Source organism: Arvicanthis niloticus, chromosome 3 (genome assembly GCF_011762505.2).
Source record: "Arvicanthis niloticus isolate mArvNil1 chromosome 3, mArvNil1.pat.X, whole genome shotgun sequence".
In the NCBI taxonomy this organism is placed as follows: domain Eukaryota; kingdom Metazoa; phylum Chordata; class Mammalia; order Rodentia; family Muridae; genus Arvicanthis; species Arvicanthis niloticus.
In genome coordinates, this window is record NC_047660.1 from 56451789 (window position 1) to 56468685 (window position 16897).

At 42.7% G+C, this 16897-nt stretch overlaps 1 protein-coding gene across 2 annotated transcripts in view; it reads right to left on the reverse strand.

The window, feature by feature from the left end:
- Wdfy2 (WD repeat and FYVE domain containing 2) overlaps positions 1–10453 on the reverse strand; it is a 138086-nt gene extending 127633 nt beyond the window's left edge. Inside the window, exon 1 of one of the 2 annotated variants that reach the window (XM_034498059.2) lies at positions 10093–10453. In XM_034498059.2, the coding sequence (XP_034353950.1) occupies positions 10093–10229 (137 nt within the window). In that variant the 5' untranslated portion in view covers positions 10230–10453. Of the gene's footprint in view, positions 1–9704; positions 10035–10092 lie in introns of those variants that run through there. The other variant, XM_076930872.1, reaches the window with a different exon arrangement.
- Between the last annotated feature and the right edge of the window lie 6444 nt (positions 10454–16897).

A 16897-nucleotide genomic window follows, 5' to 3' on the forward strand; every position in this document is an offset into this window, starting at 1 on the left:
CAACAAAACTTAAAGAAAATATATAAACTCATGGAACTCAGCAAAGCAGTGATGGTGCACACCTTTAGTCCAAGTACTCAGGGGGCAGACTCAAGCAGATCTCTATGAGTTCAAGGCTAACCTGGTCTACAGACCGAGTTCCAGGTTAGAAGGCTACACAAAGAAACCTACCAACACTACAAAATGACAACTGGGTAAAGGAAGAAATCAAAAAGAAAATTTTTAAATTCCTAGAATTGAATAAAATGTAAACACCTATGGGATACAACAAGGACCTACATCAAAAAAAAAAAAAAAATTGAGTTTCAAGTAAATAATTTAATAATATATCTGAAGACCTTGGAAAAACAAAGCAAAGAATATCCAAACACAGTAGTCTGGAAAAGATCATTAAAGTTAGAATAAACTTAATGAAATTGAAACAAACCAAAAACAACACAAAGAATTAATAAAACAGAGACCATTGGAAAGATTAACAATGCTGGAAAATCTTTAGCCAAATTAACCAAAAGAAAGAAACCAGGGATCCAAATAATAAAGTTAGAGATAAAAAGGAGACATCACAACAAACACTGAAGAGGTTCAGAGACTCATGGAGACATTTTAAAGATCTGTATTCCACAGAACTAGAAACTCTAAAAGAAATGGATGAATTTCTAGATGTATATGGCTGAGTAACACTAAAATAAGATGAAATAAATTACTTAAATAGACCCATAACATCCAATGAAAATGAAGTAGAAATTAAAAATCTCCAAACTGAAAAGAGCAAAGGCCAGAAGAATTCAGCACAAAATTCAACCAGACCTTCAAAGAAAAACAAACACCAATGCTACTGAAATTATTCTGCAAAAGGTATGAACATTTCCAAACTCTTTTTACGAAGCTAGCATTACCCTGATAACCAAAACCAGAGAAGGACTCAACAAAAAAGAAATAATCTAGGCCCATATCTCTGATGAACATGGACCCAAAAGTTCTCAATAAATTATTTGCCAAGTGAACTCAAGAACATTGTAAAGATATCCATCATGCTCAAGTCAGCTTCATCCCAGAGATGCAGGGATGGTTCAATAAAAATAAGTCAATAATTTAATTCATCACATAAATAGACTCAAGGATACAAACCACATGATCATCTCATTAAATGAAAACAAAATCCAACATCCTTTCATGATAAAGTCCTAGGGAATCTAGGAACAGAGGGAACATATGTCAACATAATAAAGGCGATATACTGCAAGCCCACTGTGAACATCTACGGAACAGAAAAGCTCAAAGCACATCCATTAAAATCAGGAATAAGACAAGGATTTCTACTACACCACCCATTCCCAATCCAGCTCACACAGTACTTGAAGTAAGCAAGAACAGCAAGACAAGTGAAAAAGATAAAGGAAATCCATGGCCCAGAACATACAGGCTAGACAGTGAATACTGAAGGAAAGAAAAACATGTTCAAAATGACAGTTAAAGACTAGCTAGCTCCTGGCATGGTTTTAAGTGGGGGCAATCATATGGACATGTATGATTATAATCGTATTTTTAAAGCCTGCCATAGGAAATTTGCTGGAAGGTAATAATATATAACAACAATCATTGTGCTATGGGCAGTTATTCTTTATAGTAGTGATAACTACTATAGTTATCACTATAAACTAAAGTTATTCTTTATAGTAGTGATAAAAATTGCAGAAGAATTATTATGATGGCTTAAAATTAAGTTGGTCATTAAAAATTAAAGATGCTATTTTCTTAAGAGAAAAAAAGGCCTGGAGTTAGATGGGTGGGGAGGTGGACAGGATCTAGGAGGAGATGGGGAAGGGGAAACTGTAATCAGAATATTCTGTAGGAAAATAGTTTTATTTTCAATTAAAAATATATATATAGTTACAAGAAAATGCACTAAAATCTTTCTATAGCATCACACCATAGATAGATCTGCACATCTATGAAGAAGAGTTTCCTTATATAGAGGTCAGCAATGACAGCCACAATTAGGTGACATGCATCATTTTTCAGGTACTAAGTCAGTAAAAAGGAAACATAACACAGGAAGCCAAAAGGCCACTCAAACAACTACCAGGCTTGCGTTCTCAGCTTTTTGTGAACTTCACTTCCATTCAAACTGGATTAATTCCAGAACTACAGTGGGAATTTCAGATAGATGGGGAAGACCAGGGATAAGGTAATCTAGTAGGGCTTTGGTCCCAAGAAAAACAAGGATAGGGGTTGACTCGTAGGGTATAAACCCCCAAGTTAAACTGCATTTTATTATCTTTTGGGGGTTTTTGTTTTGTTTTGTTTTGTTTTTTGAGACAGTCTCTCTACACAGCCTCTGCTGACCTGGAACTCATTATGTGACCAGCCTGCCTCACACAGAAATCCACCCACCTCTGCCTGGAGAGTGCTGGGACTAAGGGCATGCATGACCATACCTGATTGTGTTTTATATTCTTTAAAAGAGCCCACTAAACTAAACACTACAAAGGCAGAGAAAAGACCTGGGCAGCTCCTCCAGAGCTGAACTGTAAACTCTGCTTCCCAAACCATTAGTGGGTTAGGAAATTAATCAAAAGGCATGTGGTCAGGATTTCAGAAGAACTAAGACAGAGCAGAAGGTCAGTGTGCTTGTCATATGAGAAGGCCACCAGCTCACAGCATGAAAACCCAGGAAATGCCAAGGTCAGAGCAAAGCTGGCTCCGATCTGACTCCCTGCTCCAGTTCTTTGAGGGAGGGATGAGATAGGGGCCAGAAAGAGGTGCTAAAAATTGATTTGTAGCCAAAAAGTTTTTCCAAAACACTACTCTGCCCACCCAGGTACGAAATGTTCACTACTTGAAACTTAAGGATAAATCTAAAAGCAGAAATGTAGTGAATCCTGTTCAACTGGGTATTAGGCAACAAAACAAATACATCTGGAAGAGTGCTGCCAAGAATAACGGCTGCTGTCCAAAAGCTCCAAAGCATTGCCTGCCAGCTGCTCCAGAACCGGGGACAATTTCACGCAAGCATGCTGCTCACTTCCTTCTCACCAGATCCTTCCTCACGTGGGATCTCAGGGTAAGGTGACTGCAGGGCTTTCTCTTCATCCAGGCACCCCAAGGGCACCAAGTGGTTCTGAGACACAAATTCCCTCCCTTTCCAAGATGAAGAGATTCAGTCTGAATGTGAGGGGAAATAGATTTGGCTCGGGTCTCAGCCCCCGCCCCAGTTCTTTTCCAAAAATTTTAAATCAAAAACAGAAGGACGCATAACAGCAAATGCTACAGAGGACAAGTAAGCACCCTCCTTTGCTCTTCTGGACTTACTGGCTATTTCTCAGAACCCTGGATTAATTTTTACTAGTGATTAAATGAAGCATATGAACCAAGAGGCCTCCTGCCTCTGGATGGGAAAAAAAGTCACTGAAATGGCTTGTAGACGCTGCACCAGGAAGTCAGGCTGATTCCTATGTGTAGCACTCTCCTCAGGAGACCTAGTCACACAAAATGTTGCCCCTTCAACAGACTGATATTCTAACAGTAGGGCCCCTTAGTGGTCCTTATATCTCAGGTAAGCAAGTATACACGGTATACTATTTAGTGCTACAGTACACCTAGATACTTCTATCTGAAATCATTATTTACTAACTCTAATGTTATAATGTGGCTTAATCTCCTTCAAATTCCAAATGTAGCCAGGGCTGACCCTGAGCTGCCTCTTGTTTCCATCTCCCAGGAACGGGGACTACAGGTGTGCTGCCATACCCACTTTATTTGATTCTCCATTGGATCCAGGGCTCCAAACAACTGAACTACATCCCCACTCCTTCCAACTCTTGTTTAATGACATCAAGACAAAAAAAAAAAAAAGACAAAAAAAAACAAAAAACAAAAAAAAGATGTCCCTCTCTCTATGCCAAAAGGCAAAGCAAAAACAGTTATGGAAAGGAAGATACTGTATAGATAAAAGGAAGGATTGCTTTTCAAAGTTTTGATCTCCTTTGCTTGGACATGATTATCTCTCTCAAGCATCTTCTGGATTCTTCTTTCTCTTCTGTTTTAGGGGTATGTATCATAGTCTCAAAATCATTTATGCCAGGAGTGTCAGAAGTGCCAGCCTAGCACTTTCCAGTGTTGCAATTCCAGTGATTAGAATCTGTACAGTCCTACAGAAAATCTGGTTCCACAATATAAAAGAAATTCAGAGCTGTCAGCAGTCTTGAGGCCCTGGGCGCTTTCCCACGAAGGTCTTAGAGTCATCCTGCTCCTGACCTCAGGGCCACAGCAGCAGCCCTTCTGCAGACTCCTGGGCCTTGACTGAATGCAGAGTAAAGACCTCACTTTCAACAATCCCATGAAGCACACTCCTTTGGGACTCGAAAGCAGGAGTATTAATGCCAAACGATAGATCTCTAGTGCAGATCTGAAATGATAGATCTAGTGCAGAGGTGAGTTCACTAATTTTATGCCATTAAATAGAGTTCACATAGTCAAAACTTAGTTTGACCTTCAACCCATCTAAGAAGTTCTCAACTTTCACAACTTCAATTGTAGGAAAAACTGTGATTTGAACTTCTTCCAAAAACTTTTATGCAAATATCATAAAACACATAGTACATGAAACTCTATCACTGTGATGTAAGCATGAGTGCAATTTCACTTCACAATGAAAGAATTAGTAGCAAATGAGCCAACACTATGAGGATTTATAAGATGAAATAAAAGTCTAACCTATCTTTTCAAAATAAAATTAAGTAATTAAGGTGTTTTAAATTAGATGCTCTGCCAACCTGCCTTTCAGTGACTCAGCTTATGTCATCGCCAGCCACCACCAGGTGCGGTACATAAAAGGTCCCACCACAGACTGATTGACACACCTAATTCATTCATTCTCTCTCTCTCTCTCTCTCTCTCTCTCTCTCTCTCTCTCTCTCTCTTTCCCTCCCTCCCTCCCTCCCCTCTCTCCCTCCTTCCCTCTCCCTCTCTCATTCCCTGTGTAGTTCATTCTGTCAGTCTGTCTCTATCTCCTCTCTCATTCATGTTCCCACTCCAGCCCCTCCATCCTTCACCTAAGCCTCTTGCTCTACATCTGTTGCATGGTGTGATCCCTGGTGGCACATCTTGCCATGGGCCCATCAAAGATACACCCTCTGCCCTTATCCTATCATAAGGCCATTTAGAAACACAACAATTGAGAGATTTAGAAGTGTAAAGCTTTAAAGATAGAAATAAAACTCCTCTCTAGTCCCAGCTCACAGGCATCTCCACCCCAGGAAGACCGGTTATCCCAGGCTACGACAAGCGGCTAAGTTTCTCTGAGGCTCAGTTTTAAGTATCTGTTTAGGGAAACTCCAATTACAACTCAGAGTCAGGAGTTCACTTAAGGAACTGACAAGGTCCTTTGTACAAGCCACTGGGCATCAGATTTCCTTCTACAGAGATGTAAATCTCACCCTTATTATTCTAGAGTTCTACCCTAAAGGAAGCTGCTGAAAAGGCTGGGTCTCAATGGTCAAAGTTTGAGGGAGTTCCCCAAAGTCCCCTTTCCAGTACTTTAACCTCTCGGTGCTATCTGGTTTTGGTCAACTTGACACAAACTAAGGTCAACTGGGGAAAGGAAACCTCAGATGAGGAACTGCTTTCATCAGACTGGCCTATAGACATATGTCTATGTGGCATTTTCCTAATGATTGATGGGGAAGGGCCCAACCCATTTCGAGTAGCGCTACCCCAAGGCAGGTGGTTCTTAGTTGCGTCAGAAAACGAGCTGAAAGCCAGTAAGCCTCTTCTTCAGTTATAGTCTGGAGCTTGTGCCCCGACTTCCCAGGATGGCAGAATGTGATTAGACCAGTGAGCCAAATAAAACCTTTCCTCCCCAAGATACTTTTGGCACAGTGTTTTGGCAGGAATCAAGCTAGACCACCCTCCCTCATGTTCCCTTTCACAAGGCTTTTATGCCCACCCGTTTCCACAAGTCTGTTTATCCAGAAAAAGAATTCCAAATGCTTGCACCCAGGTGTTTCTGTAATTTTTTTTTTCCTTTTTTTTCCTTTTTTGGCTTTAGTTACTCCTGGAGTCACTCGTCCTCCAGATTCCCTGAAGTATAGCAACACTCAGAACAGAGCTCTACTAGCATAGGCTGCTCCAGTCTTACCTTACTCCTAGCAACAAAGACTCTGTATGGCAAGATAGCTGTCCTGGGTTAATGTATATAATGAACCTAGAAAGGTGTGCTGATTAACTTGTCAATTTGACACAGGCTAGAATCATCTGGGAAAAGAGAATCTCAATTGATAAAATGCCTCCAGACTGGCCTGTGGGCAACTCTGTGATGGCATTTTCTTAATTAATGGTTGGTGTGAAAGGGTCCAGCCCACTGTGGGCAGATTGAACAATCTCTGGGGAGAGCAAGCCGGTAAGCAGCACTCTTCCAGGCCTCTGCTTTAATTGCTACCTCCAGGTCTTCGTCCTGACTTCATGCTTCAAATAAACCCTATCTTCCCCCAAGCTGTTTTAGGTTGTGGTCTTTATTACAGCAATAGAAACCTAACTAAGACCAAAGAGAAGCATCTGACAGGGCTGGGTCATACCTGGACAGAGGTCCCTCCTGGCTTTCTTCACCTAAAGCTCTACTAAACAAGACACCCCTTGTAAATTACAAAATCTTGATCAAAACAGAGCACATAAGTCTGTGATGAGACTCTTTTTTTCAACCTACTTTTCTCCTCTTTTTAAATATTTATTTTGGTTTTTCAAGACAGGGTTTCTCTGGGAAGCCTTGGCTGTCCTGAAACTGATTCTCAACCAGACTGGCCTCAAACTCAGAGATTTGCCTGCCTCTGACTCCAGAGTGCCGGGATTAAAGGCGTGTGCCACCACTGACTGGCTATTTATTTTTATTTTGTATGTATGTATTAGTGTTTTGCCTACATGTATGTGCACCAGATCCATTTCTCCACTGGAATAGGAGTTATAGGCAGTAGTGAGCCACCATGTGGGTGCCGAGAATCAAGCCAGGATCCTCTGCAAGAGCAGCAAGTACCCTTAACCACTGATCCATCTCTCCAACCCAGATGAAGCTCTTACACGGGACCACTGAAACACCATTAGCCTAGAAAGAGCAGCCTAAAAAGAAGCAGGGAAATGAGGGACCTTAGATCCCACAATTTAGTATAGCCTTTGTTAACTAGAACCCAGTTACAAACAAAGCCTCTGCAAGGCCGTGAGTTCTGGGAATAGGTTCTGCATTAGGGCAGAAAGCGTCACTAGCAACTCTGTTTTTATATTTCTTATTTTCTCTGTTTCCTCCTTTGATATCAAATAAAGTTCCAAGTGGCCCCAACTAGACGACAGTGAACATGAAAGCAAAGGTTTCTTTCACCTACTCTTTAGCTTGAAGACTTGAGAACCACCAGCTTACTAGTGAGAAAAGGCTGCAAATGAAAATGTACTTCAAGTGTAACAATCCTCCAAAGGAGATTTAGAGAGCAACAGGGGGTGTGGCACCCAGCCACGCTTCCCCACCACAAAGTTCTCTTTTCAATACTCTATCTTAAATGTAACGGTTTTATTACATAATAATCTTGGCCTGGGAGTGTGACTCAGTGGTAGAGTACTTGCCCAACATGCCCAGACTTCAGAATTTCATTCCTAGCACCACACACATACACAGAACAAAACCTATACTTTAAAATTTCTGCTACTCAACTTTGTGAGCACCTTGAAGAGACTAGGTTATTATCATGACTGTTATGCACACAACCATGCATGCATGTGTGCGCACACAAAGACTCACTCACACAAGATGAGAACACACTAGGAACTTTACTGTCTGCTAGGATGACTGAAGCAATGCTTGGATTCTCAGTTTTACCATGGCCACCTAGTCCAATACTTCTCCCACAGATGTATATTTGTCTACATAAGGTTTCCACAAGTCATCCAAAAACTCACTCAACAGATATCAATTAACCCAGAATGTTAAGTACTGGATTTTCAGGTACTGTGCCAGATACTATGTAGATCACTAGTCAATAAGGTACACAACGCTCTCTAGAGAATTTACAGAAGACAAAGCAGACATAACATAGGTATATCACTGTTTAAAACAAAGAATGTCAAGCTTCTTCAATGGTACAGATAAAGGCTATAATGAGTCTGAATGAAGAAGGGGAACTAGAATTTCAGAAGGGCAATGCTATAGCACACTATGTGTAGCTGACCCTCATGGTTCAGTAACGAACTAACAAAGCAGCTAATGGTGATGGTTTGTAAGTGTTGGTGAAAATCAATATTCTATCTTCCTATCGCTAGCGTTATCTCAAGCGACACTAACATTGCCTTTGAAAAGCAAGAACGCAGATCAATTCTTTCTTTTAGGAAAAACCATAACTAAAATTGACTTAAACAGTTACATTCATGGTTGACTGACCCAAAGAAGCACAGACTTGTCAACCTGAGTAATAAAATTTACAGAGACGAGGACCCAGAATTACTGTAGGGGCCGGTTTCATGGTAACTCCACAGTAAGATAAATTCTGTTATGTACACTGCAAACCAGGAAAGAGAAAGATCATTAAACACTGCACTTCCTTTGTGCTACGATGAACTGAAATTTACTCTTCACCTTCTTGCACATATACTTTAGCTTCTCTAGACACTGAATATTACCTCCACTAAAGCTGTTTCCTTCAAGGAAAACACATTGAAATGGAAATCAGATGTTTCTAAACTACTATGATGGAGCTGAGGTCTGGACAACCTTTCTCCTCCTCCGATTGGATTTAATAAACTTATGAATTGCTTACAAATCGGGAATCAATTTCATCTCTAGTACTGGAAAGGGACATTTATCAATATATACCTTCAATATATTTTATGGGAAATGTTCCAAAAAGATAATTCTTTGACACAAATTTTAAGCCTAGAAACAGTCTAATGCAGTCTAAGTATGTTGCACCAAAGGAAGAAATTAAACACTGTCATAAGACTTCTTTATGAATCTCAAAGGCTCCCACATCCATGTCAGTCTTCAGTTCTTCCCGGACTGACTGCCAGTAACATGTTGGCAATATTTCCCCACAGATCTGCATAGAAAATGAAGCAGGCGCCATTTGTATCAAGAATGATTCAGATGTAGATATGTAATAGACACATATAATAAATACACTCTTCCTAGTTTTATTCAAGAACCTAAGAAACAAATCAAGTAAAAATGTTTGAATTTACATTATAGAAGGTGCTGACACGATTTTTTTAAGTGAACACTTTTTGCTCTATCTTTGCAATTTTAAGAGTCACAAAACAACTCTACCTCGGCGTGGTACCAACTTATAATAAGAAAACCTAACTACCCGACTGAAGCTAAAAGCCCAGTTACATACCTCTACCACGTTACAATTGTTTTTAAAATGCTTGTAGATATTACCCAAATAGTAATTTCAGATATATTCTCTTAGTTCCTATATTCAAGCAGCATTCCTTTGGAAATCAAAAACGCAATGCAAGGGGGAATACTGAAGGCAGAACCAGAGCTACTTCTGCTAATTAAGCAATCGGAAAGGAAGTAGGCAAAGGGAAGGAACTCAAGCAGTTGTCTGCAAAATTGATCCCTTGCAACTTCCAGACACTTCCCCTTGAGCTCCAATATAGAAACTTTTAGGAAAGGAAGGCACCACACGCAGAAACCCAAAGTTACTCTCTTCACAATTTAACAAGACCTTGAGTTCGGTGAAAGATGTCCTGGAGATGCACAGATTCGGTGAGCCGTATGGAAGAAAGAAAATACGTTCCCTTTCTCGTTTGGGTAACCAAGAACTGGACCAACTAGCAGCGCCTCCAAATCAGCCCGGCGCATGGAGGGTCTTCCTAGCTAAAACACCTGCAAAGCTGGGCGGCTCCTCCCTCTGCCCCTCCCATCTGGTCCTCCTAAACTGGACCAGGTCTGATGTCTTCTGCACTGTTAACCCAAGGGCTACTCGGACTTCACCAGGAGCCAGTTGCTGAGGCTGAGGCCACCGCGCTCGGAACTGAATCCGTAGGTGCGGTCTACACTCCCACCAAGCCAGGGCCGGACCTCCGCGCGGCACAGGGGCAAGCAGTCAGTACCTGTCCTCCGAGACGCTGATGACACCCTCTTCCTTAGGCACAATCACCGCCATGTTGACCACCTCCTGCGACCCCTCGACCCGCTGCAGCAGGATCGGCTTGCGGGTCAGTGGCTGGGGCTGGATTTCTGCCGCCATCGGAGGGGGCGCGCCCGGGGAGCAGCCGAACGCGCCGGGGGACTCGGCTGAAGAGAATGCTCAGGCTAGCACTCAGGATCGGGCTGAGATGCGGAGCGGGCCTTTGGGAGCCGGCGACCATAGCCCTGCCGCCTGTCCAGGAAATGTGCCCGCTGCGGCTTCTAGAACCAACACCGCTGCCACACCGGCCGCAAGCCGGCGCCACCTAAGAGAGTAGGGGGCGGGCGGTAGGGGGCGGGGCGGGGCGGGGCCTACCGCTGGGCGGCCAACCCACTTCCGGAGGATGGGCACTAGCAGCCAATGCGCGTGCGTCAGCCCAGCAGCCACTTCCGCCCCGCCACCTGTAACTCAACGAGGCCGGCAGCCCTGTCGGGACGCATGCGCCCGGCGGTCTTTTACTCTACCTTCCACACCCAAAGCTTCGGCTCCTCCCTCTTAAAAATCTGTGAACGCGCTTGCCCAGAGCCCCACCTCTCCAGACTCTGAGAATAGGGCGGGGAAAAGCCTGCGTCAGCCGGACCGGAAAGGCGCCTGCAGGAAGAATAGACGCTAAACTAGTTGAGACATGAGTGTGCATGCGCGCAGATGACTCACCTCTAAGTTTTAACAATAATACACCAGAGAGGGCGCTGTACTGTCGGCCGTGGTTAAGCTACTCTTGCCAGCACCGCTTGGACTCTTGGGTGTTGTAGTTTCCTCCATCATCCACGTCCTTGTTCTAGAAAGCAGTAACGCCCACTTCTCATCCCTGGAGATGTGGTGTGGGCAGAGGAAACCCAGTGCTTTCTGTGGCTTATTGCCCAACTCAGAGGCAGAAACAGAACTAAAGAGCAGGCCCTGCTAAGCAAGAGTTCTCCGGGGGTCACACTGCCACCGGTTGTAGTTAGGTATGGGGGCTAGAGAAAGAAGAGACTCTCATACAAGCTTTTTTGAGGAAGTTTAGAGATCATGATAACAATCTTCTCTTTGTGTTATGAGTAAAGGACTCAAGACTTGAATTTAGGTCTTTTTTTCCAGTCTTGTTTCCAATCCCTAACAATTCAACACTTTTGCTTTTCCAGTAACAATGGACAGTTAATACAATCACAATAGTCTATAGAATGCCTGTAACAAGGAAGATAAATGTTGACTGGGTTATGAGAAAATTGGAACGCCTTCATATACTGCAAGTGGGGATATAAAATGGCAGTCTCTTGAGAGTGGTGGGATGTAGTATTGCATCAGGGATAAACATTGTCCTACTGTCAGGTCCAAAAGAAACTGCGGACTACTAGATATCTGTGGTGTCCATTAGCATAGCAAAGCAAGGCGAACCTTGAAAGCTAAATGAAAGGAACCAATCATAAAGGATCATTTATTTTATGATTCCACTTAAATAAAATGTGCAGAGAAGGCAAATCCAATTAGTGGCTACACAGAATTGGGAGAGAAAGGAGTAAAGCAGTCTGAAGGCTGTTTTGGGTTCATGTATGTCCATTCGCCAGGTGTGTGCCTGGATCCCTAGAACTGGAGCTATGGAGAGTTGTTAGCTACCAGTGGGTGCTATGAATCAAATGTAGTTCTGGAAGAGTGTCCAATTCTCTTAACTACTACGTCATCTCTATAGTCCCAAGAGCACTCCTTTTTATTTCATAGTGTGTGTGTGTGTGTGTGTGTGTGTGTGTGTGTGTGTGCCTGAGTGTCTGTATATGTACCACATGAGTGCAGGAGCCCAGCAAGGTCAGAAGAGGTAGACCCTCTGAAACTGGATTTATAACCTATTGTGAGCCAAAATATGGGTGCTTGGATTTAAACCCAGGTCCTCTAACAAGTGATCTGAGTTGCTAAACCATTTCTTGTAACCTACTACCAAGGCTATTTTTAATAATTGGAATAAAATGACTTCTTTTAGATTAACTTCTCACTTTTGGATGGCCAATTATGAAAGGCTTGTCAGATAAGGAAAGGAAGGGTCACAGCAGACTCTACAAACCATTTTAGTAGCAGACAGTATATATATTTTTCAGGCACATTCCAGAACCAAAACAGGTAATAAAAGACTGGGTGGGGATCTGGGGCCCTGGAGTCATCTGATGAAATACCCAGGAATTCAGCTGCATACAGCATTCTGAGACCATAGAGGCAGTGGGCCAGTCATAAATAGAAGTTAAGTAATGGATAGCTGTACACCAACCTTTAAGTGGGAATTTAGGAGCAAGGGCCAAATCTGTGACAACTGAGGAAAGATACAAAGGGCTGTGGAGGTAGAGGAATTGGTGTTTCAAACCAAAGGAACAAGATGGGATATGAGTACTTCACAGGTGTCCTGAAGCAAATTGCTGAAACTTCGTAAGCCCTATCTTCTCCATCTGTAAGTTATGGGTGGATAATCTTAGTGCCAATTTACAAAATGGCTATAAAAGAAGGAGGAAGGACAAAGATTCTTCATTTAGAGGAATAATCCCTGTATGTAGAAGAGAACTGTTACAGAGGATGAGGGAAAGACATAAGGAATTGGAAGAAGTTAAAGAAAAAGGGTAGAGGTGACACCTCTCTCTCAAGACAAAGGCGAGAAATGGATTCCTAGTAAGGGGTGTGGGTCATGAGTCAGGGCAGATCTTCCTGCTGTAAAAACCTCAGCTTTTCAAACATCAAAAGTCTAAGGATAAGAAAATAACTGTGTCAAGTCAGTTTAGAATTCAGTTTGAAACTTGAGTTTTCTTACCAATTCAATTATATACTGCCGACTAGAAGACATGCTTTCAAAATCTCTACCGTATACAAACACCATGATAAATCATGCTTCTTCAGAAGAATACCTTATATTTCAATCAAGAACACTAGAAAACATTCATTCCAAGCCCCTGGGCTGTGGCAGTAGATTTCTGTGAGTTCAAGGTCAGCCTAGTCTACAGAATGATTTATAAGACAACCAAGGCTACACAGAGAGAAGAGAGACCTTGTCCAAAAACAGAAAGAAAGAAAGAAAGGAGAAGAAGAAGAAGAAGAAGAAGAAGAAGAAGAAGAAGAAGAAGAAGAAGAAGAAGCAGCAGCAGCAGCAGCAGCATTCTGCCTTCTTCCTGTCCCATTCCTTTAAGAGCGGTGTGAGCTCCCTCAGTAGGAAGCTTTGGTGGAGACTGGGGCACAAGTAGCTTAATAACAGAGTGCTAGGCTAGCATACTGGAAGCCCTGGGCCCAACCCCAAGTACAGCAACAAACAAGCGGAAACTCCAAGGTCTGATGGGTTTGAAGCCTGACTCCACCAGAAGGCCTGGGAATTTCTGAAAATGAAAATTCCTAGACCCTTTCCCTTAAATACTGTATCCGCTTTTTTAGGAGGATGGCTTGAGTACTGTAGAACATGTTTTCAAGTGCTTTAAATGTAGGGAGCACACCAAGTCCAGTTTAAAATACTTAATAAAGAGCTCATAGGAAGAGTGAAGGCAGTGTGGAAGTGAGGCCTCCAGCAGGAGGAGTGGTTCTCATCTTTTTCCTCCCTCAAGGAAGGCCTGTCCGGGCTGCTGAATTTTCCACTGTTAATGCATGCTTGTGTTAGGCCAGTATCTTTGCTTATCCTGTACTCAGGTGTTCTAGGAACCGCCATGAAGGTGCTTTCTGATTTCTTTGTGTGTGGGGGGGTGGGGGAGAGTACCTTACTGTTTGGGTTTCTTTGTTTTACTTTGTTTTATTTTTATTCATTCTCTCTCTCTCTCTCTCTCTCTCTCTCTCTCTCTCTCTGTGTGTGTGTGTGTGTGTGTGATGTGTGTGTGTGTGTGATGTGTGTGATGTGTGTGTGTGTGTGTGATGTTTGTGTGTGTGTGTGATGTGTGTGTGTGTGTGTGTGTGTGTGTGTGTGTACCTCGGGAAGGCAGAGAATGGTGTCAGATCCTGTGGAGCTGGAAGCTCAGAAGGTTGGAGCCACGTGAGTCCTCAGAAAGAGCACTACAGTCTTCTCCAGCTTCCACTTGCTTTTTGATTTTTGAGACCATATTTCATTATATAGGCCAAGCTGGCTTTGGGCCTTCTGTCTCTACTTCTTGAGTGCTGGGATTACAGTGGCATGCCTCAATACCTGACTAAACACAATAAACACAAGGATTTTATATTTATATTTTTATTTTGTTTTTACCAGGCTTTTTCTTAATCTTCTCCACTTCTCCTGCTCTAACCCAGACAATATATGTAAATGAAGTCTCTGTATATACAGAGGAATGAAGCTAGATCTACCTACCTATCATCTATCTATCCACCACCTACCTACTCTCTTTGTTTTTAAGTCACCCTTCTTAAAATTTTCTTTCACATTTATCTTGCGGGGGGGGGGGGGCAGAGGATGTGTGCAATGGTATGAGTGTGGAGGTCAAAGGACAGTTTGCCCAAGTTGGTTATCTCCTTCCACCAAATGGGTGTCAGAGATCAAACTCAAGTCATCACGTTTGGCAACTGGTGCTTTTTCTGGCTGAGCCATCTTGGCAGCCCAGCTCCTATCTTTTTAAAATAGACTTTTATACAACCACAGTCACAGCAAAACTGAGCTGAAAGCACACTGAGTGCTCCTGCACCCCCTGCACTGACAGGGTTTCAACTATCTCACCCCTCCCACCAGTGTGCAACATTTGTTACAGTCAGGGAATTCACAGTCACTGTCACCCAGAATCCAGAACTTCCACTAAGGTTCTCTCCCGGGATTGTACATTCTACAGTTCAACTACTGTACAATGATACAATATAGTTTTATTTCTCCCCAGAACCTCTGTGTTCCAACTGTTCATCCCTCTTTCTCCTTGGCCTCCATCAATCACGGGTCTTTGACTGTCTCCAGGGCATTGTTTTGTTTTGTAGGTCTGGGGATTGAACATAGGGCCTGGAATAAGTGGAGAAAGGACTTTATCACTCCATGTTCCTAGACCAGTATAGATTTCTTTTTTTCCTGAATGTTTCACAGTTACGATCCTACAGTAGGTCATCTTTCCAGACATTCCTTCACTCGCTAACCTGGGTTTAAGGTTCCTCTGTGGTGTTTCATGTCTTTATGGCTTGTTTCATGTTACCATTGAGGAATATCCCATTGTCTATTTGCACAACCCTTGATGTCTCTATTTGCTTACTGAAGGCATCTTGTGTGTTAGCAAGGTTCAACAACTATGATCAGAGTAACTGTAACTCTCAGTGTGCTAGCTTTACTCCATACATAACTCTGCTAATGAGTAAGCAAGACGGAGCAGGATTTCTGGATCATATGGCAAGACTGTTCAGGATTGGAAGAAACGGGCAGGCTATCTTCAGAGTAGCTGTGCCATTCTGCATTCCTACGAGCAACATATGACAGTGAGGTTATCTAAACTTCAGAGGAAAATCAGTTCTTGAAATTCTCTACAGGGGAACTAAGAGAGCAGAACCCAGTCTTGGGGAAAGGGTGGTGGAGAAAATGAGTGAAAAGGAAAGGCATTGTTATAATGCCCATGCTACTACAGACACACTAACCAGTCCACCAGCTCTGGACTGGCTGAGGTAAGAGCTAGAGATACTTCTTAGAAGACCCAGAGCTTGGAAATCCCAAGGGCACTTGGTCAAAGACAGTGACAGCAGGGCAACTCTTCAAAACTGTTGGTTAACTCAAGCTGGAACAGAAAACCTCAGGGCCTAATAACCACAAAAGTCCTTGGTTTAGCTCAGGAATCTCACTCAGCCTAACTCACCATTCAGAGACACTATCCTCATTCATTCTGTTTTTCCAGAAAATATTTATTCAGTTTCTTCTGTGAGCTGGATGCTGAATGTGATCAGTTGTCTTATGAAATCAAGGGCAGAGGTCAAAGCTGAGCTTACCTTGAGTTGACCATCAGGAGGCCTCTAGGCCCTGGGCACAAGGAACAAATAAACTAGAGGGATGGCTGCGGTAAGAATTTAATACTGAAAGTCAGGCTTCGGCTGAAGTTAGAAGTGTTTGCTGAGGGATTCTGCATCATCTAAGTGTAGTCAGTAGAAAGTACCAACAGAGGATGGAGACAGTACCTAGGGCCAGTCAAATGGAGGAGGGACGTGCATGTGGCATATACTGCCGTTTAGCCAAAATGACTTATTAACTTGGAAGCACAAGTATAATTCTACTTTCTTGGCTAAGGATTGGACAATTCCTATCTTGTGACAAATCTGTCAATAACATATTTTCAACAGGTGCCTGCTTTTTCGTTCAGTTTTCCACTGCAAATTATACAAGCGAGAAAGAGAAATGATTCTGTTGTTGAAGAATAAGCCAGTTTTTCTTTAGGACGTTAGTTGAAGGCCACTGGTTATTGACAAAAATTTTAGTGCTGTCCCGAGAATCCTGACAGAAATGTCATGTGACATTCTTTGGATATATCTGATGAGACTTTTAAATACTTTCCATGTGCTTCAAGGGTCAGAAAAATATGCATAGCTCACTGTACATGAAACAGCTGTTGTCACATAAGCTTCTGCCTTGTCAACATGGCTTCCAAGCAAAGTGTCTCCCACACTGGACTCTGCATTGTAAGTTTCTTTTAAGCAGAGACTCTCTTGTCTTCTCCTGGCCTCCTGCCTCTGGTATGGAGCACAGTGCAAGACCTGAAGAGGGAACATAGTAATGACAAAGCAGAAAGACTGACTGACTGCATCTTTTCAGAGTAGTTTCCAGTGAAGTGGGAGGGAGGTATCATGTGTCCATG